General features: G+C 39.4%; 2 protein-coding genes across 9 annotated transcripts in view; both read left to right on the forward strand.

Moving 5' to 3' along the window:
• Positions 1-780, forward strand: part of PARP4 (poly(ADP-ribose) polymerase family member 4) — a 119699-nt gene extending 118919 nt beyond the window's left edge. For all 4 annotated transcript variants that reach the window (XM_045443741.1, XM_045443731.1, XM_045443756.1 and 1 more), the window contains one exon: positions 15-780. In XM_045443741.1, the coding sequence (XP_045299697.1) occupies positions 15-210 (196 nt within the window). In that variant the 3' untranslated portion in view covers positions 211-780. The remainder of the gene's footprint in view (positions 1-14) is intronic.
• Positions 781-5285: 4505 nt separating this feature from the next.
• Positions 5286-25094, forward strand: part of MPHOSPH8 (M-phase phosphoprotein 8) — a 51195-nt gene continuing 31386 nt past the window's right edge. For all 5 annotated transcript variants that reach the window (XM_045443797.1, XM_045443799.1, XM_045443802.1 and 2 more), the window contains exon 1: positions 5286-5647. In XM_045443797.1, coding sequence (XP_045299753.1) covers positions 5414-5647 — 234 coding nt within the window. In that variant the 5' untranslated portion in view covers positions 5286-5413. The remainder of the gene's footprint in view (positions 5648-25094) is intronic.

A 25094-nucleotide genomic window follows, 5' to 3' on the forward strand; every position in this document is an offset into this window, starting at 1 on the left:
TGTTTTTAATCTAGAAATATTCCCTGGGCTTTTGAAGAAATAAAGAAAGCAAGTGAGTGGGTAAGAAGAACCGAAGGACAATATCCATCTATCTGCCAACGGCTTGAGTTGGGTCGAAACTGGGACTGTGCAACTAAGCAGCTCTTGGGGATCCAAACCATAGACACCACTTCTCCTCTTCACAGAGTTCTTAATTACAATCAAGGCTGAATCAACCGAAGTTGTATTTTAAACATTATTCATGCTTCTATATCAATAGATACCTATAATGAAGTTTAATTCAGATTTTATTCCATGTAGCACTCGCTTTAAACAGAAACAGAATTGATTATTTTAATGAACTAACAAGTGATAACCAAATAAATATTACAATATTACAGATTTTTTTGTGTTTAAATGCTTAAAGTAATAAGAGATACACCTGGCTGGTCCTGGAGCCTATTTCCTTCTCCCCTTTAAGGAGTCTGGTATAGAATCTGGCCAGCTAGGCTGAGTAAGCTGGGGAGAAACAAGGCCTTTGGCTGATGTCAGTGTTGCTGACATGCCAGCCTGTTTCCAGGCCCTGAGTATCTAGACCTTTGCCCTCGGTATGCATACTCCCTGCATCCTAGTGTGTAGATCTCTTGATACATTTTTTGTCACTCAGAGAAACTAGGTGTCTCGTGCAATTCTTTCATGGATCTTGCTTTTGGTATGGCATGTAAAATCCTACAGTCATGTAGATTTCTTCCTATGTTATCTTGTAGAAGTTTTATAAACTTTGCATTTTATGTTATGGTCTATGATCCATTCTGAGTTATTTTTTATGAAGGTTGTAAGGTCTTTCCATCTTCCCCTACACTACCATTTCCAGGCCATTACCTCTCTACCTTTATGCAAAAACTTTGGTTTCTTTGAGGTTCAGTCTTTGGCTGTCCTCCAACCTGTCCTGCTTGCTGTCATCCACCAAATGTTCAGTACCTCAACACATTTACATATGGTTCAGGATTTCCCTTTCTATTGGCAGTCCTGCCTTCATCTTGAGTGACTCCCCAAATCCTAATGTATGACCCCTCCTAATTCCCTGGACTCGAACCACAGCTATAATTGAGTCTTGGCAGAACTCTTTGATACCCAACGGATAGCAAGGAAGCTTGTGAGGTGCTACCATGAGGCCTTCTCCCACCTGCCTATCTCTCTGGGGGGCAGACATGAGACCGTTTTTTATCCCCTCCCAGTCCTGACAAGGCATAAGGCTCAGATACAGCTACAGACTACACATCCTTATAGCTGCATCTAGACTTGGCTCCTCAGCGTTGATGTGTCCCACAACTCACTTTGCAGTTATCTAGCTCCTTTTCGGGTGTGGGACAAGAGCCAAGGGGAGCTGGCATCTTTGACTATCTTCCTCTTGCTGTTATAAAGTGGCTTGTTATATCTTTACTGGCTATATCAATCAGATTGACGTTGGCCTTGCTGCTTGACATAATCATAGAAGATAAACTCTTTTGTTTTATTAGGTTAAGGAATAAAAGAATGATACCTGGTAGCAGAGTGTATGAAGGTAAACAGACTTCCTTATGTTAATGAAAACATGTACTTGGTAAAACAAAATTTTGCAATATTTTTAAAAAATTTTTTAATGTTTATTTTCGAGAGAGAGAGAGAGAGAGAGAGAGAGTGCGCGCGAGCATGAGCTGGGGAGGGGCTGAGAAAGAGGAAGACACAGAATCCAAAGCGGCCTCCAGGCTCTGAGCTGTCAGCACAGAGCCTGATGCGGGGATTAAACCCATGAACTGTGAGGTCATGACCTGAGCTGAAGTCAGAGCTTAACTAAACCACCCAGGCACCCCTAAAATTTTGCAATATTAATCCAAATTTTTTTTTTTTTACCTTAATTTGGATCTCCCAAAGTGCTCTCTGGATCACCAATTAGCTCTGGGATCCCTCAAATTAGTGAGACCACCTGAACATTTAGATAATTAGTTAATGTTTACATATGGTAACTGCTGTTGAAACTCCTCATTCATTCATTCAATATTTATTGGGTACTCTGTGACAGACCCTGTGCTAGGTGTGGGGGATACAACCGAGAGAAGAATCGGGTATGGCTTCTGCCCCCTGGAGCTTAGACTACAGTGGGAGCAGACAATATAAAAAATCAATCGTCTAATGCATGCACAATTACAGCTGTAGTGAGTGATCAGGGAAGACTTTCTTGAGGAAGTGATAAATGGGAATGGATATGTCAGGTAAGAGGGGAGAGAAAAGCATTCTAGGCAAAAGGAACAGCATGTACAAAGATCCTGGGGGATGAGCAGGTTAGCCTGACCAGGAGGCAAGTGTGGCTGGAGCAGACAAAGAGAGGGGAGTGGGGTGAGCTGTGGTTGGAGCAAGGTTGGGTCCAGGCCAGGGAGGGCCTTGTCAGCCATGTTGAGAAGTTCTGTCTCTCCAGTCAGGGCTGCAGTTCTCTTTCAACATATTCCTTTTGAAACAAATGTGCTTATCATTGTGTACAATGACTACTTGGTACTGTTTCCTAATGATATACATATACTGAAGGATTTACTACTTAGGTAAACTTGAATAATCTACTTAAACTTTTTTTTTAATATAATTTATTGTCAAGTTGGCTAACAGCGTATCCAGTGTGCTCTTGGTTTTGGGGGTAGATTCCCGTGATTCATCGCTTACATACGACACCCAGTGCTCACAATATTAATCCAAATTTCAATCAGTACCCTCCTCGACCTATAACATTTATTAATAGGAATTCTACATCTGGAAATTCGTCTTACATATGGACACACACACATGCATATATTATATGCATATACATATTACAGTTGTGGAACAATGTGGAAGAGAGCACATCTCAAAATTATATAAATGGGTGTTTATACATGTATGTGATAAAAACCTGTCATATTCTAAAATGGTTACATCTGAGGAATAGGAACTTTATTTCTGTTACATGCTTTTGAATTAAAAATTTTTTACAGTGAACATAAATTTTTATTTCAAAAATATATAAAAGCAGAAAAATAGTATAATCAATATAAATCCCATCATTTAAAATATTTTGCCAAATTTTTATATATTTAGAACAGTCTTCTCTTGCCTCTTCTTTTGCTATTGACTTGTTGAAGAAACAAGGTCAGTCGTCCTAAAGGATGTCCCACATTCTGGATTTGGTTGTTTCCACTTTTTCTTTCCCCATATTTCTTGTAAATTGGAAACTTGATCTAAGGTCCTGAACAGATTAAGGATCAATGTTTTTGTCAACAGGAGCCATATGGTTTGGTTCTTTTACTTTTAGTAATGCTAATATTGACCAGTGGGTTTTCCAATGTGAAGTTGTGTTTCCCCTACAACCAACAAATAATCTGTGAAGAGATACTTTGGCAGCCAGTTGGTCATCAATCTTTCACCTCATGGTTTTGTTGCCTGAATCATTTTCATGAAATATTGTGATCCTCTATCTTTTCTTCTATGCGTATTAACTGAAATTCTGAAAAAATGAGCTTTCTCTCATCAACAAATGTTGTTTACAGTATTTTTCTAAAAACTTATTTTAAAAAAGATATCCAATTATTAGAATTGTTGCGTCTTCCTTTTTAGACTGAGTCTGTGGCAGGCAGAGAGACCGTTAAGAATGAGACGACAGGCCCAAAACGCAGTTATCTGTGCCAAGCCCCACATCAGCAAACCAAGAGTCCATACCCAACCTAATTGCAGTCTCAGCCTCTTCTAGGAATATAATCTTAACCAGGAGTCTGGAATTTCCTAGCTGTACTAGTGAGGTAGTCTGATAGACCCCAGCCTTCCCCCAAAGGACAGCGAATTTTTCTGAAATAATCCTTTCGTTTGTGACTTCATGCCCCACCTCCTTTCTGCCTTGTGAAGCTTGTTTCTTTCTGCATTTCTTCGGATCTCCTTTCTATTTGCCAAATGGAATGCTGCCCCAACGTTGAATAAAGCCAATGAGATCTTCCAATATAGTCAGCTATATTTTAATGCCATGCTCGACTGTTTTGTATTCTTAATGCTTAGTAAAGTCCTGGTACACAGGATGCATTTACTAAACTAATCACTGTGCCCAAAGATCTGATGCGCCTCTCCAAATGGATCCGCTGGACCATAGATTATTCTTTAGTTAACCTCAGAGTTAATTTAGATGAAATCTTGTAAATTAAGTCCACCATTCAAAGACACAAAAAATGAAAAGCTTGCTACCATAAAGATTTTATTTGCAATTCGAAGTGAGAAAAATATTTTATCCTTAGGTGGATTATACTAGCAACTTTGGATGACTATCTTTGTCAATCATTCATAAGGGGGACAAAATACTTTATCACGTCAATGTTTTCAATGGGGAAAAACTCTCTAGAACTTGGAAAACAAATGTTTTTTGGCCAGTTACTTAAAACAACATTTTTTTTTCCGGGGCGCCTGAGTGGCTCAGTCGGTTAAGCGTCCGACCTCGGCTCATGATCTCACCGTTCCTGAGTCAAGTCCCTCCCCAGCTCTGTGCTGATAGCTCAGAGCCTGGAGCCCGATCTGGATTCTGTGTCTCCCTCTGTCAGCGCCCCCCCGCTTGCACTCTGTCTCTCGCATTGTCTCAAAAATAAATAAACATTAAAAAAAATTTTTTCCTAACTTTAAACAATACTTAATAAAATACAATACAACTCGGAATTATGTTTGACTGGCTCGTTCACATGCGTTAAACGCATCAAAATTACACAGGCACGAAAGGCCGGGCATCGCGTTCCGGCCCGCTCAGGTCTGGGCGGGAGGGGGCGCTGTTTTTCCTAGAAGGCCCAGGGCTGGGCCCTTGCGCGCTCTGGACGAGGGAGGAGGCCCCACGCGGCGTTCACCCCGCCTTAAGCGCCTCAGCTTCTCTTCCAGGGCGAGCTCCCGCGCTCCGGTGTTCCCCGGCCACCCCTGCCCGACCCGGGAAGCACTGGGGAGCCCGCCTCCGCCGCCCTTTCCAGCTCCACGCCGGAGCCCCCCCTTCCGAGGGACCCCGTCAGCCTCCGCCCTTTCTCCTCACGCGCCCTGACAAGCCCCTCCCCGAGTCGTTCCCGCCCCTCCCCTCGGGGGCTCCCAAACAGCGCTCCGGTACCCCTCGCCTGCGCCGGAGGTGCCCAGCGCGCTCGTCTCTCACGGCCCGAGCCGCCCCGCCCTTCCGCCGGAGGGCCCCTCCGCCCGCCCACCCGCTTCCCGTAGGCTCCGCGGGGCCCCGGCGCGCCCGCCTCCATCTGATTGGCTTAAGCGCGTGTCGCTCCAGGGTCCCGAGCCCGCCATTGGCGGGTTTCCCTCTCTGTCGCGTCACGCTGCCCGAGTGGATTACAGCCGAGTGCGGAGCGCGAGGAACCGCCAGGGTGTGTGTCGCAGCCGCTCGTCTTCGGCGGTTTGCTAGGCTCCTATTATGGCGGCGGCGGCGGCGGCGGCGGCGGCGGTTGCGGAGGAAGCGAGCGTGACCGCAGCTGTTTCAGGTGCCGACAGCAATGGTGAGTCTCCTGAAGTCGAAGGAGAAGGTGTTGGAGCAGTGGGCCAAGAGAAGGACGCAGCCACGAAAGGAGCGGAGGCCGTTGGAGACAGCGAGGAGGACGGGGAGGATGTGTTCGAGGTGGAAAAGATACTGGACATGAAGACGGAGGGGGTACGTGGGCGCCGGGGGAGGCGAGGCTGGGCGTGCAGGGCTTGAAGTGCAGAAGCGGGGAGCGGTGGGAGTTCTGTAGAGGGTTGCCGCGCGGAAACGCGAAGCCCTCCCCGAATTCACAAGGTGGAAAAGCTGGTGCAGACACACGACGTAGGCGGGGGAGAGGAACGTGACATCCAGAGCCGACGCAAGCGCGCGCACGTTGGGAGCCCTGCGCTGACAACCCTGGACGGACTCTTGGGCTGTCTGTGGCGGTGAGGGTACGTTGCAAGAAGTTTGAAAGGGTTGTGTGGCCAGAAGAGAGGAAGCAGTGTAGGATGCGGTGTGTGAGTATCAAGGGGGCCGACCGTTGGTGAAGGATTTGTCACGGTCATCAGTGTTTAGATAACTGATTGGGGCCACTGCTCAGTGCTGGACAGGAGTGACGCTGAAATCGTGCCGCTTCTCCTAGTCCGTTGTCCACGCCATCGTTTCAGTGTTTTCCAAGGCCGTGATCGATTTTCTGCTTTCGGATCGTTCAGGTCTTCTCGTGCTCAGAATCGCGTCCAGGAGGTGGCATTTAAAGGTCTCTCTCCAAAGCCTGACCGTTATCTTTCCTCTCTTCTTGCGTATTATGTGATTATAGCCACACAGTAATACATGAAATTCTTCATCACACTTGGCGCTTACTGTTCTTTCTCCTCAGTCTCTAGGTCTTACTCTCTCTCCCGGAGTCAGTTTGTCTGTGAAATCCTTTTTTGACCCTGGTCCCTGCAGAGTGAGGTGCTTCTTCGTTTATGCCCTTGTAACACTTTGCTTAGACCTCTGTTTTAGCACTTAAAGCACTAATCTTTATATATGTCTGCCTCTCCTGCTAGGTTTAGGCTCCTTTAATACAGGAAATATGGTTATTATTACTTTCTGTATCGGTGGTACTCAATCCACTGCCTGTCGTGCAGTAAGTGCTTTGTGTGTATCACATTATTGAATGAGTGAATGAATCATGGACTGCAGGCTGGGGTGAAGGAGAGAGGGTGGAAGGATGGACAATAAGGAAACTAGTAACTAACTTGTCTCAGTAGGTAAGTGTGCGATGACCAAAGGTCCCATATCGTAGTCGGATCGGTATGTTCTTTTTATTGTCTGTTATTTTCTATTTGTCACGTGCTACTTTGTGTTAATTTTTTTGTCCATTCATTCAGCAAATTTTTTTTTTTTTTTTAATCACATATTTTGTGCTAGGTGCAGTGTTAAGTTCTGAGGATATAGAGATGAATTGTAGCGTACACGGTTGCTTACACTGAAAAGTTCTGGCTATTGAGGATAAATAATTGAAGTCTAATGCCATTAATATTATTGTTAGTTGCAATACAGTAAACGTAGGAACTTTGTTTTGTATAGTTTTCCCAAATATATTACAAAAGCGCCTTGATGAGAGTAGAGCCAGTCTTTTTAAAAATTTTTTAATGTTCATTTATTTTGAGAGAGAGAGAGAGCGTGAACAGGGGAGGAGCAGAGAGAGAGGGAGACACAGACTCTGAAGCAGGCTCCAGGCTCTGAGCTGTCAGCACAGCGCCTGACGCAGGGCTCGAACCCACAAACCACAAGATTATGATCTGAGCTGAAGTCGGATACTTAACCAGCTGAGCCACCCAGATGCCCCAAGAGAATAGAGCCAATCTTAAACTGTTTTTGTATCACCTTCATTTAATACAAGTGCTTGGCACATAGAAGATATTTAGAAAAATCCGGGCACCTGGGTGGCTCAGTTGGTTAAGCATCCGACTCTTGATTTCAGTTCAGGTTGTCATCTCCTGTTTCCTGAGCCCTATGTAGGGCTCTGCACTGACAGTGGAGAGCCAGCTCGGGATTCTCTCTCTCCCTCTCTGTCTCTCTGCCCCTCCCCCTGCCTTAAACCAATTAAATAAACCTTTAAAAAAAAGATATTTAGAAAAATATTTGGTTAAGAGAGTAAAAGCTTTAGAATTAAGGTGATTGACCTATTTGGTATAATATTTTTTAATGTATTTTAATTCCAGTATAGTTAAGTTCATACAGTATTTAATATATCTGGTCCCAAAGAATTGTAGGCACTATACCCAACGTCTCATATTCTAGTCAAAAGTGGATGAAACTAAGAAGCTTAAGTGTTTAAGACATTAAGGGTACAAATGGGTGAGATTTCTAGTTTTCAGGGCCTTGTATTTTTAGATGCTCTTGCAAATGAGTGATTTGTAAGATGAAAAGTATTAACTCAGCAGAACAGGACGGTGGCAGTTACTTTAGAAGTACTGCTGAGTGAGCCAGCCAGTTGAAAAACAAAAGGGTCCTGGTAGCAGTTTGGCCTTCTTATAATCTTGTCGTCTATGGTATTTCTGTTGTTCATAAGCCACCAGACTGTGCTATCCTGATAGATAGACTAAGACCGTCATTATGATGAGGGTTGGCTTGGAGGAACAGCATCAATGCTAAATTTATATATAAATTTATATATTGGCGTTTATATATTCTTTCAGTTTATTGCTAACTAATTTTTTGTATGTTTTCAGAAGAATTAAATGAATCTGACAAATCTTGGGTTTTACCTTCAATTTTGAATAGGAGTCATTTTTATATAATAAAAAACTGGCATTTTTTTAGTGCCAGTTTATGGGCATTTGATTTGATTTTGTAGTGTATAAGTAAATACTTTAGTTATACAATTTAGTGAATTATCACAAAGCCAACACCTGTGTAACCTCCACCCAAATGAGGAAATATTAGACTGCCATCCCTAAAAACCTCTTTTGAATCCCCTTTTCGATCAGTACCCCCATCCTCACCCAGAATCATTGTCCTGAGATATTATATGATAATAGGTTTCGTGCTTTGCTTTGTAGTTTTTCCATCTAAGGATGCATTCCTTGACACTTGAGTGTCATTTTACCTGTTTTTTTCTTTCTCTCTTTCTTTCCTTCTTTCTTTCTTTTCATACTTTCTTTTCATTTATTTATTGATTTATTAGTTTATTTATTTATTTTGAGAGAGAGTGTGTGCTGGAGGGGTAGAGAGAGGGAGAGAGAGAATCCCAAGCAGGTTCTGCACTGTCAGCACGTGGAGCCCAATGCGGTGCTCGAACTCACCAACCGTGAGATCATGACCTGAGCCGAAATCAGTAGTCAGACACTGAACCAACTGAGCCACCCAGGCGCCCCTTTTTCTTTCATTTAAATGGAATTTCACAATATTTATTTTGTGTGTCTGGGTTTTTCCCTCAACAATGTCTTTGTGAGATTTAATCCATGTTGTGTGGAGCTGTATTTTATTTCATTTTCATTGCTGCACGTTATTCGGGTGCATGTATATATTACAGCCTATCTTTTCTCCTACTGTTAAGGGGCATTTGGGTTGTTTCCAGGTTTTGGCTGTTACGAATAATGCTTCTGGGATGAACATGTCTCCTGATAACATTGTGTACATGTTTCCCTTGGTTATAAACACTAAATGGAATTGTTCAGACTTAAGGGACCCAGGTGTCTTCAACGTTCAGTGGAAACTATTTTTGAAAGCGGTTGTACCAATTTACACTATTCCTAATGGTTTATGAGATCCCCTTTTGTTTTGCATCCTGTCAGCACTTGATATGGTTGGACTTTTTATTTCTAGCCAGTTCTGATGGGTTCATGATGGTATTTCCTACTTTTAATTTGTATTTTTCTGATCCTACATTAGTAATCAGTGTTGAAATCATTGAGCATCTTTTCATATACTTAATGGAGATTTAGTTATCCTCTTTTATGAAATCTCTTTCTACTGGGTTGTCTGTCTTTATTGATTTGTTGATACGTATTTTGATTCATACCTTTTGTTGGTAATGTGAGCAGATCTCTTTCCCTGCTATCTTTTGATGAACAGTTTATATAGTTAATGTAAGAAAACTTTGTCATGATGTTGAGTGCTTTTTATGTTTGGTTTGAGAAATCTTTCTCTACCCTAGATATTCTCTATAATTTTTTTTCTAGGTGCTCTTTTGTTTTGCCTTTCAGATTTTATGTTTAACACTTCACTTAGAATTGATTTTGTGCATAGTGTAATGTGGGGGTCATGTTTCATTGAGCAGATCTTTCTTATTTTTCTCTAACAATGCTTTATAGATTTTAGAATCAACTTGCCAATTTCCTTACATAAAAACTTGGGATTTTTATTGGAATTTGCATTGAATCTGTGGATAAATTTAGGATCAGTTTAATTTCTTTCAGTAATGTCTTATAGTTTTCTGTGTTGAGGTCTTAAACATCTTTTATTAAATATATTTTTAGGTAGGGGCACCTGGGTGGCTCAGTCGGTTAAGCATCCAACTTCGGCTCAGGTCATGATCTCATGGTCCGTGAGTTTGAGCCCCACATCGGGCTCTGTGCTGACAGCTCAGAGCCTGGAACCTGCTTCAGATTCTGTGTCTCCCTCTCTCTCTGGCCCTCCCCTGCTCATGCTCTGTCTCACTCTCTCTCTCAAAAATAAATAAACATTAAAAAAATTTTTTTTAATGTATTTTTAGGTATATTTGGTATTTTTGATGCAATAATAGTCTTTTTAAAAATTCCATTGTGTTTGTTGCTCATATACAGAAATACATTTAATTTATGCGTATGTGCCCTCAGTTGGTTAAAGAAATTCCCTTCTATCTCTAGTTACTAAATAATTTTATGAATGGGTGTTGAATTTCATTAAAATTTTTTTTCTGCATCTGTCAAGGCGATCACATAATTTTTCTCTTTTAAGTTTACTTATTTATTTTGAGAAAGAGACTGTGAGCAGGGGAGGGGCAGTAAGAGAGAGAGGGAGAGGGAGAGGGAGAGAATCCCAAGCAGGCTCCATGCTGTCAGTGCAGAGCCCAGTGTGGGGCCTGAACCCACAAACTGAGATCATGACCTGAGCCCAAACCATGAGTCAGATGCTTAACCGACTAAGCCACCCAGGCTCCTCTCTAACATCTTGAGGTGGATACATAGCTAACTGTTTTTCAGCCTTTGTTTTTTTCCAAATTATATGCCTTTAGTACTATAAATTATCCTCTGATCTTAGTTTAGGTGCAACTCATAAATTATGTTTGTACTATGTTTTCATTCAGGTAAAAATATTTTCCAGTAGCTACAACTTATGTGTAAATACATTGCTTAATTTCTAAACATTTGAGAGTATTACTAATATTCCATGTGCTTAAAAAATTTTTAATTTTAACTGACATATATCTATATATTGTTTAACATTGAATATTTGCTTGGTTAATTGGGTTATTTAAAATCTATGATATTGTTGCCAGCAAGCAAGGCAGCCATTACTTAGGAAGTTGAAGCTAGAAATATGGGAAACTAATTTGAGAATAATTTACATGCATGAGCTGTTCTCAGTTTCATATTCCTAATATTATTGATTATTGTAACATTTTTTATGACGTGTTCCTTGTCGACTTTAAAGCAACACTAAAACAGACTAGGTATTTTTATTTCTATTATTAACACATTTGGAATCCATTGAAATGCTTAATTACAGTTGCACTTTTTTTTTTTTTAAACATTTCATGCTTATAATACACTGGGACCCATTGGCCTTGAGACTTTTTCTAAAAAAATTTTAACTAATTATCTAATGTATGCACTTTTGGAGGATAGGAGGACTGTCTTCTGCCTTTTTGGTTTGGCTCACTGAGTAAGCTAAAAGAAAATTTGGCTACCAAGAAAATAGACTGTTTCTGGCATTTTGAAGATAAATTTATCATGAAATTTAATATATGGCAAAGCCCTAGGCAATATTTGGATGTACAAGATTTCTGTAAAAGAACATATAGTTCATGGATTTAATCTGTTTTCTATACTGTTGTATCTCTAAGACTCGAAGTTCCTAACATATAGTGACTTTCAACAAATATTTGTTCAATGAATGAATGAAACAAAACTGCTGAAATAAAGATCAATAACAGTTATTAACAAATGAAATCTGGAGCTAGAATTGAGATGTGCTACTTAATACTTGAGAATGGTTGTTCATGCACTTACTCTCATTGACCAGGTGGAGCTTAATTGACAGCTAGCACTAAATTTATAACTGTGTTCAATGTAGAAGTAAATGTTTACTAGTTTTTTTTTTTACTGTTTTTTTTTTTAGTCATCAGAAAAGTTGTAAGAATTATATACAGCCCCACATATACCTTCGTGCATATCCCCCAGTTGTTAATACTGATTTTGTCTTTTTCCTCTATTTATATACATTTTTTTCTGTCCCATTTGAAGGTAAATAAGGGTTTAAAAGCTACATTGAGTAGCAGATACTACTGTTTCTATGTACATATAAAAATAATGGGGCACAAGCATCGGTCCCTTCATCCTGTTATGTAACTGACCCATCAAACTGTATCAGTTTAGACTTAGTTAGTATTTTAAGATTATGAGGCTCATCTTTAAAAGCTAAGTTGCACTTTTTTCCCATTATTTCTTAGTTTTCAATTCTACTAGTTTCCAATCCAAGACCGATGTTGGTCTTTCTACAGGTGGCAGAATGATTGAAAGGCAGTGTAGGTATGTTGAAGGGTAAAAGGAGAGGGACCAGCACTTGGCCTTTGGTTTGGAAAGTTTATTGCCTCGGTGGTTGTGTGAATAACATCAGGCAGGTGTTAAGTGTAAGAGAGAATAGTGCTCTGCAGGTCAAGTGGAAAACTATTTCATCTATTCTTGCTTCTCAGTGAGATTGGATATTGAGCAGAAAAGATAAACCAGAAATCTGGAGGAGCAAAAATTTGGAATATATGTGATAAAGACTTTTTTTAATGTTTACTTATTTTTGAGAGAGTGAGCATGAACGGGGGAGGGACAGAAAGAGAAGGAGACAGAGGATCTGAAGCAGGCTCTCCACTGACAGCTGAAACCACAAACAGTATTCAACATAACCTGAGCTGAAATCAAGAGTCAGACCCTTACCCAACTGACCCACCCAAGCACCCCAATGTATGATAAAGATTTGATAGCCATAAAACATTAAAAAGAAAAATTATTATAAATGACTGAGAAAATGGGCAAATGACAATAGGTAATTTTTAAGTCTTGTTTATTGTAGTTTCACATACATGTTTCTCTATTTGTGTATCTTAAAATTTGCCATCTTAATGTTTTTAAGGGCAAATGCATAGAGACAGAAGAGTCGTGAAGTACACTTGGGTAGATGTGCAGCCATCACCACTGTCCATCTCTAGAACTTTTTCATCTTTCCAGATGAAACTGTCCCTATTAAACAATAATTCTCCTCCCCTGAACCCCTGGTACCCACCATTCTACTTTCTGTCTCGGTGAATCTGCTAATTCAGGCACTTAATGTAAGTGGAATCATGCAACGTTTGTCCTTCTGTTTCTGGCTTATTTCACCGACCATAGTATTTTCAGGGTTCATCCATCTTATAGAATGTGTCAGAATTTCGTTCGCTTTTAAGACTGAATATGTTTCATTGTATGTGTATACCACATTTTGTTTATCCATTTATCTGTTGAAGGACACTTGGGTTATTTCCTTTTTTTTGGCTGTTGTGAACAGTACACTACTGGACATGGTTGAATGAATACTTGTTTGAATTCCTGTTTTCAGTTCTTTTGGGTATATACCTAGCAGTGGAATTATCGGGCCATAAGGTAATTCTGTTTAACTTTTTGAAGAATTGCCAACTGTTTTCCACAGCAGCTGTAACATTTTACATTCCTACCACTAATGTTAGAAGGTCCTAATTTCTCCCCATTCTCACACACATTTGTTTTACATGTTTTTGCTTCTTTTAATATACCCATCTAGTAACTGGTGTGAAATAGTGTCTCATGGGTTTTATTTGCATTTCCCTAAGGACTAATGGTGATAAGCATCTTTTCATATGCTTATTGGCCATTTGTATATCTTGTTTAGAAAAATGTTTGGTCAAGTCCTTTCCCCTTTTTAAGTGGGTTGTTTGCCTTATTTTTCTGTTTCGTTTCTTAGTTTTTTGTTTGTCTTATTTTTGAATTACAGGAATTGTTTACATATTGTGGATATTAATCCTTTTTCAGATGCGACTTGTGAATATTTTCTTCAGTTCTATAGGTTGCCTTTTCACTATGTTGATAATGTCCTTTGACGCACAAAAGTTTTTAATTTTGATGAACTCCTCTCACCTATTTTTGTTTTTGTTTTTGGAGTTAAATTCAAGAATGCATTGTCAAATCCAAGGTCCTGAAGATTTACCCCTATGTTTTCTTCTAAAAATTTTATGGTTTCATTTCTTAAATTTAGGTCTGATTCATTTTGAGTTCATTTTTGTATATGGTATGAGGTAGGGTCCAGCTTCCTTTTTTGGGGGGGAAATCCAGTTGTTGCAGCACAATTTGTTTCCATATTGGACTTGACACCTTATCAAAAATCAATAGGCCAGGGAGCCTGGGTGGCTCAGTTGGTTGGGCGTCCGACTTTGGCTCAGGTGATGATCTCACCGTCTGTGGGTTTGAGCCCCGCATTGGGCTCTGTGCTGACAGCTCAGAACCTGGAGCCTGCTTCGGATTCTATGTCTCCCTCTCTCTCTCTCTGCCCCTCCCCCGCTCAAGCTCTGTCTCTGTCTCTCTCAAAAATAAATAAACATTACAAAAATTTTTTTTAGGAATCAATAGGCCGTAGATGTATGGGTTCATTTTTGGATTTTTCTGTGTCTGTCCTGATGCCAGTACCATACTGTTTCGATCACTGCAGCTTTGTAGTAAGTTTGTAAGTCTTTTACCTTGTTGGTTCAGTTTATTCCTAAGTGTTTTATTCTTTTAGGTGCTGTTATAAATGGAATTGTTTTCTTAATTTCCTTTTTGGGGGGAGTTTGGGAAGATGGTGGAGTAGGAGGACCCAGAGCTCACCCCATCCCGTATTTACAACTAGATAACGTCTGCATCCAAGTTAGTAAACTGGAGAGCAATCTGAAGACTGGCGGAAGAAATTCCACAACTAAGTATAGAGAAGAAGCTGCATCTGAAAGGTTAGGAAGGTCAAAAAGGCAGAGAGAGGCTGCCTGCAGGAGAGAGGGAGCTGCATTGCATGGAGAGAGCAGAGAAATGGGCCCTCACACCAGGGACCTCCCACGGGGAAAACTAATCCCCGTAACATTAAAAACCAGAGGAGCCGAGTTCTGTGAGTTTATAAAACCAGTGGGGCTTGAAACCTGGAACTTTAAAAGTCACCTGACTCAGCACTGCACTGGCCACTAGGGTGAGTGATAGCTAGGTGGCCACCCTTAAAGAGACAGCAACTTTTGTGGAGAGGCAACATAAAAACAGCATGCATACAACACTGGGGGCATAGAGGAGACAGATCTGTTCATACTGATTTTGGACCATGTTGGGGGACTTCTTTGAAAACAAAGGAGCTGGCAGGTGCTGTTTTCCTCTCCACTCCCGCCAGCATAAACTCAGAGCCACCTATAGGAGGCAGAGCTGCACAAACACTTGCTACCTAATGTGCTAGCAGTATGCCATGCCCATGATTTCTCCTGAGAACTCGCCCGCTCCAGGCCTGCTAACCTTGGTCCTGGACTCAGGATGAATTTTGTTAAAGCCACGCACGCTCACTCCAATACCCAGCATATTGCACCCAGCCACATGCTCCCACCCACTCTCGTGCACCAGGCCCACCCATACCCAGCTATCATCATGTACCATGCCAGCCTTTTAGCCCCTGCCACCTCCATGCACAGCTCCCAGCTGCTATAGCACTTCAAGGAATCCAGCATTGGACTAGTGGCCCAACCCAAAATTTGCTAACAACATCATCCTGCTCCCAAGCTCCCTGATGGGCATGCCCCCCTCAGAGCTGTCTTGCCTGGGTCCCACTAACACCAGAGAGCGGGCACAGCCCACAAAGGTAGAGAGTCAGTGCAAACAATTGCACTGAAAGGAAATGTGACTAAGATACAACAGCCAAGTATAAGCAACATACAATACTCTCTAAGTGCCAGGTTCTGGTGAACAGGGGACACTGCACTGCAGGGCACACCAGGACATCCTCTTCATAAAGTTACTACTTTCAAGAGTAGAAGGCATAGCTGACTTTCTTGTGTGTGTGTGTGTGTATAATATAATTTATTGTCAAATTGGTTTCCTTACAACACCCAGTGCTCATCCCAACAGGTGCCCTCCTCAATGCCCATCACCCGCTTTCCCCTCTCCCCAACCCCCCATCAACCCTCAGTTTGTTCTCAGTATTTGAGTCTCTTTATGGTTTTCCTCCTTACCTCTCTCTAACTTTTTTCCCCTCTTCCCCTCCCCCATCGTCTTCTCTTAAGTTTCTCAGGATCCACATATGAGTGAAAATATATGGTATCTGTCTTTCTCTGACTGACTTATTTCACTTAGCATAATACTCTCCAGTTCCATCCATGTTGCTACAAATAGCCAGATTTCATTCCTTCTCATTGCCAAGTAGTATTTCATCGTATATATAAAATTGCTGACTTTCTTAACAGAAACAGAGAGGCAGACAAAATGAGGACATAGAAATTTATCCAAAATGAAAAAACAGGACAAGGCTATGGTCAGAGATCTAAGCAAAACATATATGACATGCCTAGTAGAGAATTTAAAGCAGTGATCATAAGTATACTCACTTGACTTGAGAAAAGAATGGAAGACATGAGTGATACCGTTAACACAGAGATAAGGAATAACATAGCAAAGATAAAGGGCTTAAATAAACAAGTGAGAAACACACTTGATGAAATGAATAGCAGTATGGAAGAAGCAGAGAAACAAATTCATGACCTAGAAAACCGTAATGGAAAGTAACTAAGTTGAACAAAAGCCAGAAGGAGAATTACACAAAACAAGAATAGACTTAGGGAGGCTCCTGTGTGGCTCATGTGGTTGAGTATCTGACTCGATTTTGGCTCAGATCATGATCCCAGGATCGTGGTATCAAGCCCCACATTGGGCTCTGTGCTGACCATGGATTCTCTCTCTCCTTCTGCTATTCTCCCCTGTTTACAATCTCTCTCTAAAAACATAATAAAATTAAATTTAAGAACAGCTTAATGGAGCACCTGGGTGGCTCAGTCAGTTAAGTGTCTGACTTTGGGTCAGGTCATGATCTCGCAGTTTGTGAGTTCGAGCCCCACATTGGGCTCTGTACTGGGAGCTCGGAGCCTGGAGCCTGTTTCAGATTCTGTGTCTCCCTCTCTTTCTGTTCCTCCCTCGCTCACACTCTGTCTCTGTCTCTCTCTCAAAATAGGTAAAGACAAAAAAAAAAAAAAAAAAAAAAAGAGAATAGCTTAGGGAACTCAGTGACACCATCAATCAATATTAATGTTATAGGAGTCTCAGAAGAAGAAGGGAGAGAGAAAAGGGGGCAGAGATTTTATTTAATGAAATAAAAGCTGAAAACTTCCCTAATCTGGGAAAAGAAACTGATATCCATATCCAGGAGGCACAGAGGACTTCCATCAAAATCAACAAAGCAGATTCATGCCAACACATACTGTAATTAAATTTGCAAAATACAGTGATAAAGAAAAAATTTTTAAAGCAGCAACACACAAGTCAGTAACTTACAAAGGAAAGCCCATAAGGCTAGTGGGAGATTTTTCAGCAGAAACTTGGCAAGCTGGTAGGGAGTGGCATGATGTATTCAATGTGGTGAATGGGAAGAATCTGCAGCCAAGAATACCCTGTCCAGCAAGGGTATCATTCAGAATAGAAGGAGAGTTTCCTGGGCAATAAATAAATAAATAAATAATCACTAAACCAGCCCTGAAAGAACTGTTAAAGAGGACTCTTTGAAAAGATAGACCAAAAGTGACAGTATAGAGGTATGAAATACAGTAAAAATGAATATTTCTATAAAAAATCAGTCAAGGAACTCATACACAAAAGAAAGGACGTAAGATATACTAATATATACTTAACCTACAATGTGGGGAGTAGAGGAGAGAAAATGAGCTCAAACTTAAATGACCATCAATTTAATATAGACTGCTATATGTAAAAGAGGTTATATACAAATCTAATGGGAACCATGTTAAAAACCACTAATAAACATACAAAAGAGAAAGAAATCTAAATATATCAGTAAAGAAAATCAACAAAACATGAACGAAAGAAAAGATCAGAGAAAATCTTCAGAAACAACCACAAAATTAGCAATAAAATGTCAATAAATACATATTTACCAATAGTTACTTTGAATGTAAATAGACCAAACACTCCAATCAAAAGACATGGGATGACAGAATAGATAAAAGACCAAGAGTCATCTATATGTTGCCTACAAGAGACTTGTTTTAAACCTAAAGACATCTGCAGATTGGAAGTGAGGGAATGAGGAAACATCTGTCATGCAAATGTATATCAAGAGAAAGCTGGAGTAATGATACTTAGGTTGGAAAAAATAGACTTGGGAATAAAGACTAACTAGAAACAAAGACACTATATAATGGGGCAATTCAACAAGAAGATACAACAGTTGTAAATATTTATGCACCCAGCTTGGAAGCACCCATACATAAAACAGTAACAAACATAAAGGAACGAACCAATAATAATACAGTAATGGTAGCGGACTTTAACATCCCACATACATCAGTAGATCATCTAAACAGAAAATCAACAAGGAAACAATGGCTTTGATTGATACACTGGATCAGATGGATTTAACAGATAATTTCAGAATATTCCATCCTAAAAGAACAGAATACACATTCTTTTCAAGTGCACACAGAACATTCTCCAGAATAGATCACATCAGCTCACAAAACCAGGCTCAACAAATTCAAGATCGAAGTTATACCATGAATCTTTTTGACCACAACACTATGAAACTGCAAGTCAGCCAGAAGAAAAAATCTACAAAGACTACAAATACATGGAGGTTAAGTAACATGCTACTAAACAATGAATAGGTGAACCAGGAAATAAAAAAAAAAAATTAAAAAGTACATGAAAACAAATGAAAATTGAAACATAACAGTCCAAAACCTCTGGGATGATGCAAAAGTAGTCCTAAGAGGGAAGTTTATAGCAATATGGGCCTACCTCAAGAAGCAAGAAAAATCTCAAATAAACAATTTAACCTTACGTCTAAAGAAGCTAGAAGAATAACAAAAAAGAAAGAAAGAAGAAAAAAACAGCAGGAAGGAAATGATAAAGATTAGAGCAGAAATAAATGATACAGAAACTAAAAAGTAAAACCCAAAAGAACAGATCAATAAAACGAGGAGCTGGTTCTTTGGAAAAAGTAAAATTGATAAACTTCTAGCCAGAGATATCAAGAAAAAAAGAGAAAGGACTGAAATAAAAATCACAAATGAGATCAGAGAAGTAACAACTAACATGATAGTAATATAAATAATCATAAGAGAATATTATGAAAAACTGTATGCCAACAAAATGGACACCCTATAAAAAAATGGATAAATTTCTAGAAACATATAAACCACTAAAACAGAAAGAAATAGAAATTTGAACAGTCCAATAGCCAGCAAAGAAATTGAGTTACTATTAAAAAATTTCCCAACAAACGGAAGTCTAGGACCTGGTGGCTTCATAGGAAAATTCTACTAAACATTTAAAGAGGAGTTAATACCTATTCTTCTCAAAACTATTCCACGAAATTAAAAAGGAAGGAAAACCTCCAAATTCATTCTGTGAGGCCAGCATTACCCTGATCCCAAAACCAGATAGACACCACTAAAAAAGAGAACTACAGACCTATATCCCTGATGAACACAGATACAAAAATTCTCAACAAAATACTAGGAAACCAGATCTAACAATACATTTAAAAAAATCATTCACCGTGGTCAAGTGGGATTTATTCCTGGGTTGCAAGGGTTCAGTATTTGCAAATCAATCAACATGGTACATCACTTCAGTAAGAGAAAGGATAATGGGGCATCCGGGTGACTCAGTCAGTTGAGCATCTGACTCTTGATTTCAGCTCAGGTCATAATCTCATGATTTGTGGGATGAAGCCCCACAAAACTGTCTGTGCAGACAGCATGGAGCCTGCTTGAGATTCATTCTCTCTCTCTCTCTCTCTCTCTCTCTCTCTCTCTCTCTCTCTCTGTGTGTGTGTGTGTGTGTGTGTGTGTGTCTCCCCCACTCTCTCTCCCCCTTGCACATGCATGCATACTCTCTGTCTCTCAAAATAAACTTAAAAAAAAAAAAGAAAAGAACCTATAGGATCATTTTAATAGATGTAGAAAAAGCATTTGACAAAGTATAACATCTGTTCATGATAAAAACCCTCAACAAAGTAGGTTTAGAGGGAACATACTTCAATATGATAAAGGCCATATATGGAAAACCCACAACTAACATTATCCTTAATGGGGAAAAACAGAGCTTCTTCCTAAGGTCATGAATAAGACAAGGATGTCCACTCTCACCACTTTTATTCAACATAGTACTGGAAGTCCTAGCCACAGCAATCAGACAATAAAAAGAAATGAAAGCCATCCAAATTGGTAAGGAAGTAGTAAAATTTTCACTATTTGCAGATAACATGATATTCTATACAGAAAACCCCCAAAGACTCCACCAAAAAAACTGCTAGAACTGATAAACGAATTTGGTAAAGTCACAGGATACAAAATCAATGTACAGAAATCTGTTGCATTTCTGTACACCAGTAGTGAAGTGGCAGAAAGAGAAATTTAGAAAATGATCCCATTTACAGTTGCACCAAAAATAATAAAATTCCTTGGAATAACCTAACCAAAGAGGTGAAAGACCTGTACTCTGAAAACTATAAAACTCTGATGAAAGAAATTGAAGACGACACAAAGAAGTGGAAAGACATTCCTACTCATAGATTGGAAGAATAAATATTGTTAAAGTGTCTGTACTACCCAAAGCAGTCTACACATTTAATGTAATCTCTGTCAAAATACCAATAGCATTTTTCATGGAACCTAGGACAGAAAATCCTAAAGTTTGTATGGAACCACAGAAGACCCCGAATAACCAAAGGAGTCTTAGGGGGAAAAAAAAGAACGAAAAAAAGCAAGGCTAAAGGCCTCACAATTCTGGACTTCAAGTTATATTACAAAGCTGTAGTAGTCAACAGTATGGTACTGGGACAAAAATAGACACATAGATCAATGGAATAGAAAACCCAGAAGTAAACCTACAATTATATGGTGATTAATCTTTGACAAAGCAGGAAAGAACCTCCAATGGGAAAAGGACAGTCTCTTAACTGTTACATGGTCAATTAATCTTTGACAAAGCAGGAAAGAATATCCATTGGGAAAAGGACAGTCTCTTCAACAAATGGGAAAATGGGGGGGGGGGCGGGAGAGGAAAACTGGAACACTTTCTTACACCATACAGGAAAAAAAAAAAATAAAAATGAATTGAAGACCTAAATGTGATACCTGAAACCATAAAAATCCTAGAAGAGAGCACAGGTAGTAATTTCTCTGACATCGGCCATAGCAACTTTTTTCTAGATCTATCCCCTAAGGCAAGGGAAACAAAAGCAAAAAACTATTGGGACTACATCAAAATAAAAAGCTTCTGCACAGTGAAGGAACAATCAACAAAACTAAAAGGTAACCTACAGAATGGGAGAAGATATTTGCAAATGACATATCTAATAAAGGGTTACTATCCAAAATATATAAAGAACTTCTAAAACTCAACACCCAAAAACAATCCAGTTAAGAAATAAATAGAAGACACGAACAGACATTTTTGCAAAGAAGATATACAGATAGCCACAGACACATGAAAAGATGCCCGTCATCACTTATCATCAGGGAAATGAAAATCCAAACTACAATGAGATATCACCTTACATCTATCAGAATGGCTAAAATCAATAACCCAAGAAACAACAGGTGTTGGCGAGGATGTAGAGAAAAAGGAACCCTCTTGTGTTGTTATCGGGAATGTAAACTGGTGTGACCACCATGGAAGACGGTATGCAGGTTCCTCAAAAAGTTAAAAATAGAACTACCTTATGGTCTATTATACTACAGGGTGTTTATCCGAAGAGTACAAGAACACTAATTCAAAGGGATACATGCACCCTGTGTTTATAGCAGCATTGGATATAATAATCAAGAATGGAAGCAGCCCAGGTGTCCACCGATTGATGAATGAATAAAAATGTGATATATATATATATATATATATATATATATATATATATATATATACAATGGCATATTATTCAGCCATCGAAAAGAATGAGATCTTGCCATTTGCAATGACATAGATGGAGCTAGAGAGGATAATGCTAAGTGAAATAAGTCAGAGTCAAATACCGTATGATTTCGTTCGTGTGGAATTTAAGAAACAAAGCAAACAAGCAAAGGGCAAAAAGAGAGAGACTGAGACAAATCAAGAAACAGACAATTATAGAGAACAAACTGAAGGTTACCAGAGAGGTGGTAGGTGGGGGGACGGGTTAAATAGGTGAGGGGCATTAAGGAATGCCCTTGTCATGATGAACACAGGGTGATTATGGAAGTGTTGAACTACTGTATTGTACACCTGAAACTAATATTACACTGTATGTTTACTAACTGGAATTAAAATAAAAATTGAAGGCAAAAACAATTCCCTTTTTGGACTGTGCATTACATGTGTGTAGAAACACAGCTGATGATTGTACTCTTCAAGCTCAATTCATTCATTAGATCTAGTCATTTTCTTGTGATTCTTTGGGAGTTTCTATATAGAGTGAATGTAGTTGTATTTCTTCCTTTCTAACTTGAATGCCTTTTACATCTTTTTATCTAATTGCTCTGGCTAGAACTCATGGTACAGTGTTAAATAGCAGTGGTTAAAGTGGGCATATTGCAGGTAATTCTTGAAAGAAAAAATGTGAATGGCTTAATAATAATTATGTAAGTGATCATAAAGCTGAAGTCAGCAGACTTTGGGAAATTGCCATATAGTAAATATTATACTTTGTAGGTTGAGAGGCAAAATTAGCTTTTTTTTTTTTTTTTTAACGTTTATTTATTTTTGGGACAGAGAGAGACAGAGCATGAACGGGGGAGGGGCAGAGAGAGAGGGAGACACAGAATCGGAAACAGGCTCCAGGCTCTGAGCCATCAGCCCAGAGCCTGACGCGGGGCTCGAACTCACGGACCGCGAGATCGTGACCTGGCTGAAGTCGGACGCTTAACCGACTGCGCCACCCAGGCGCCCCCAAAATTAGCTTTTAAAGTTAATGTTCATGGGGAAGGCATGACCTCATTATCCTAAAAATCCTTCCTTCTCTCAAAGACAGTGATCTTCTCTCTTGGGACCTCACTAGGATATGTTAACTGCATCCACCTTTGGATACTTATACATACTATCCTCACAGAGTTGGATAACTTTTCGTATGCAGAAGCTGGTTAAGTGCCGTTGGGTGTTAATTTCAGCCGAATTACTTTTTAGCTGTGTAATCTTTACTAGTTACTTTTTCTAGAAGCTTCGGTTTCCTCCTCTATAAAATGAGTAATAGTACTTCACAGGGTTGTTGTAAAGATTAAATGAGCTAATTAATGCCAAGATTTAGGCCATGCATGACAGATTGTAAAGCACTTGATTTGTATGTAATTATTCTTTTGATTTGTTTTCAACCATTTAAAAATGTAAAAACCATTCTTAGCTCACAGAATGACCAAACTAAAATAGGAGATAGGCCCTGCTATAGTTTGCAGAGATATACAGAGATGAGCCCTTTTATCTTGTGGAAATGTGAATTGGAACATCTTTTCTAGAAATATTTTTTCTGGCAGTGTGTTTTAACAGTTTAAAAAAATTTTTTTAATGTTTATTTATTTTTGGGAGAGAGAGACACTGTGAATGGGGGAGGGGCAGAGAGAGAGGGAGACACAGAATCTGAAGCAGGCTCCAGGCTCTGAGCTGTCAGCACAGAGTCTGACATAAGGCTCAAACCCACAAACTGCAAGATCATGACCTGAGCCAAAGTTGCAGGCTCAACCAACTGAGCCACCCAGGTACCCCTTAACAGTGTTTAAATGGCTTTATTATTTGACCCAATTGATCTGTCTTTGGGGACTTTATTCTAGCAACCAGATGAGAGATGCACAAGTATGTAACAGCTTTGTTTAAAAAGAAATTGGAAACAAAACAACCTTTGGTTTCCAAAGGGAGAGGTTTTTGTATTTTTTATTGTATTTAAAACAATCAGTAAAAATCATGCTTTTGAAAAATATTAAAACAAGAAGTGTTCCATATCTAAGTGAAAAAAGAAAGTAAAATCCTAGTATTAGATAAGTATCTAAATGATACACTTAGTGTTCTAAGCAATATGTGTTTAATACGTAGTTATAATTACATATTTGTAAATACATTTGTAAATGTAAAGAGTGGGAAATAGGTCAAATTGTTATCAATACTCTATGGGTGGTTTTTGGGTTTTTTCCTGCTTTTTATTGATTTTCAAAGATTACACGTTGCTTACATAATCAGAGAAGGACCTCAATCTTCAATTTATGAAAAGTAGATCAGTAATACTGTTTATGTATTTTAATTTTTAAAAATTGAGGTATAATTGACATATACCAGTAGTATTAGTATTAGTTTCAGGTGTACAACATAATGATCCAATATTTTTATGCACTGCAAAATCATCACAGTAAGTCTAGTTAACATCTGTTACCTTACATAGTTACAAACGTTTTCTTACGATGAGAACTTTTAAGACCTGCTTTCTTAGCAACTTTTAAGTATGCAGTACAGTATTAACTATGGTCACTATGCTGCACATTACATCCCCATGACTTGTTTTATGACTGGAAGTGCCTTTTGCCCCCTTCATCTGTATCTTCTACTCTTAACCCCTGCCTCTGTCAACCTCGTCTGTTGTCTTTATCTGTGAGCTTGGGTTTTCATTTTGTTTTGTTACCTTCCATACATAAGTGAGATTATGCAGTTTTGTCTTTCTCTGTCTGACTTATTTTATTTAGTATAATGTCCTTGAAGTCCAGACATGTTGCCAGGCGCAAGATTCCATTCTTTTTTTATGGCCGAATAATATTCCATCTGTGCGCGCGCGTGTGTGTGTGTGTGCGCGCGTGCGCGCGCGCGCACATCTGCGTATACGTAAGTGTATGTACACACACACACACACACATGCACCACATTTTCTTCATTCATCTGTTGAGGACACTTAGGCTATTTCCACTCTTTGGCTGTTGAAGTGGTGCTGCAGTGAACATGGGGTACATCTATCTTTTTAAGTTAGCGTTTTTGTTTTCTTCAGATAAATACCCAGAAATGGAATTGCTAGGTCATATGGTAGTTTGTGTTTTTTAAATTTTTTGAGGAACCTTTATACTGTTTTTGCATGGCGGCTAACCTAGTTTCCATTCTCACCAACATTGCACAGGGGGTTTCCTTTTTTCCTCATCCTTCCTAATACTTGTTATTTCTTTTTTATAATGAGATCTCATGGTGTTTTTGATTTGCATTTCTCTAATGATTAG

Source organism: Leopardus geoffroyi, chromosome A1, assembly GCF_018350155.1.
Source record: "Leopardus geoffroyi isolate Oge1 chromosome A1, O.geoffroyi_Oge1_pat1.0, whole genome shotgun sequence".
Taxonomy (NCBI): domain Eukaryota; kingdom Metazoa; phylum Chordata; class Mammalia; order Carnivora; family Felidae; genus Leopardus; species Leopardus geoffroyi.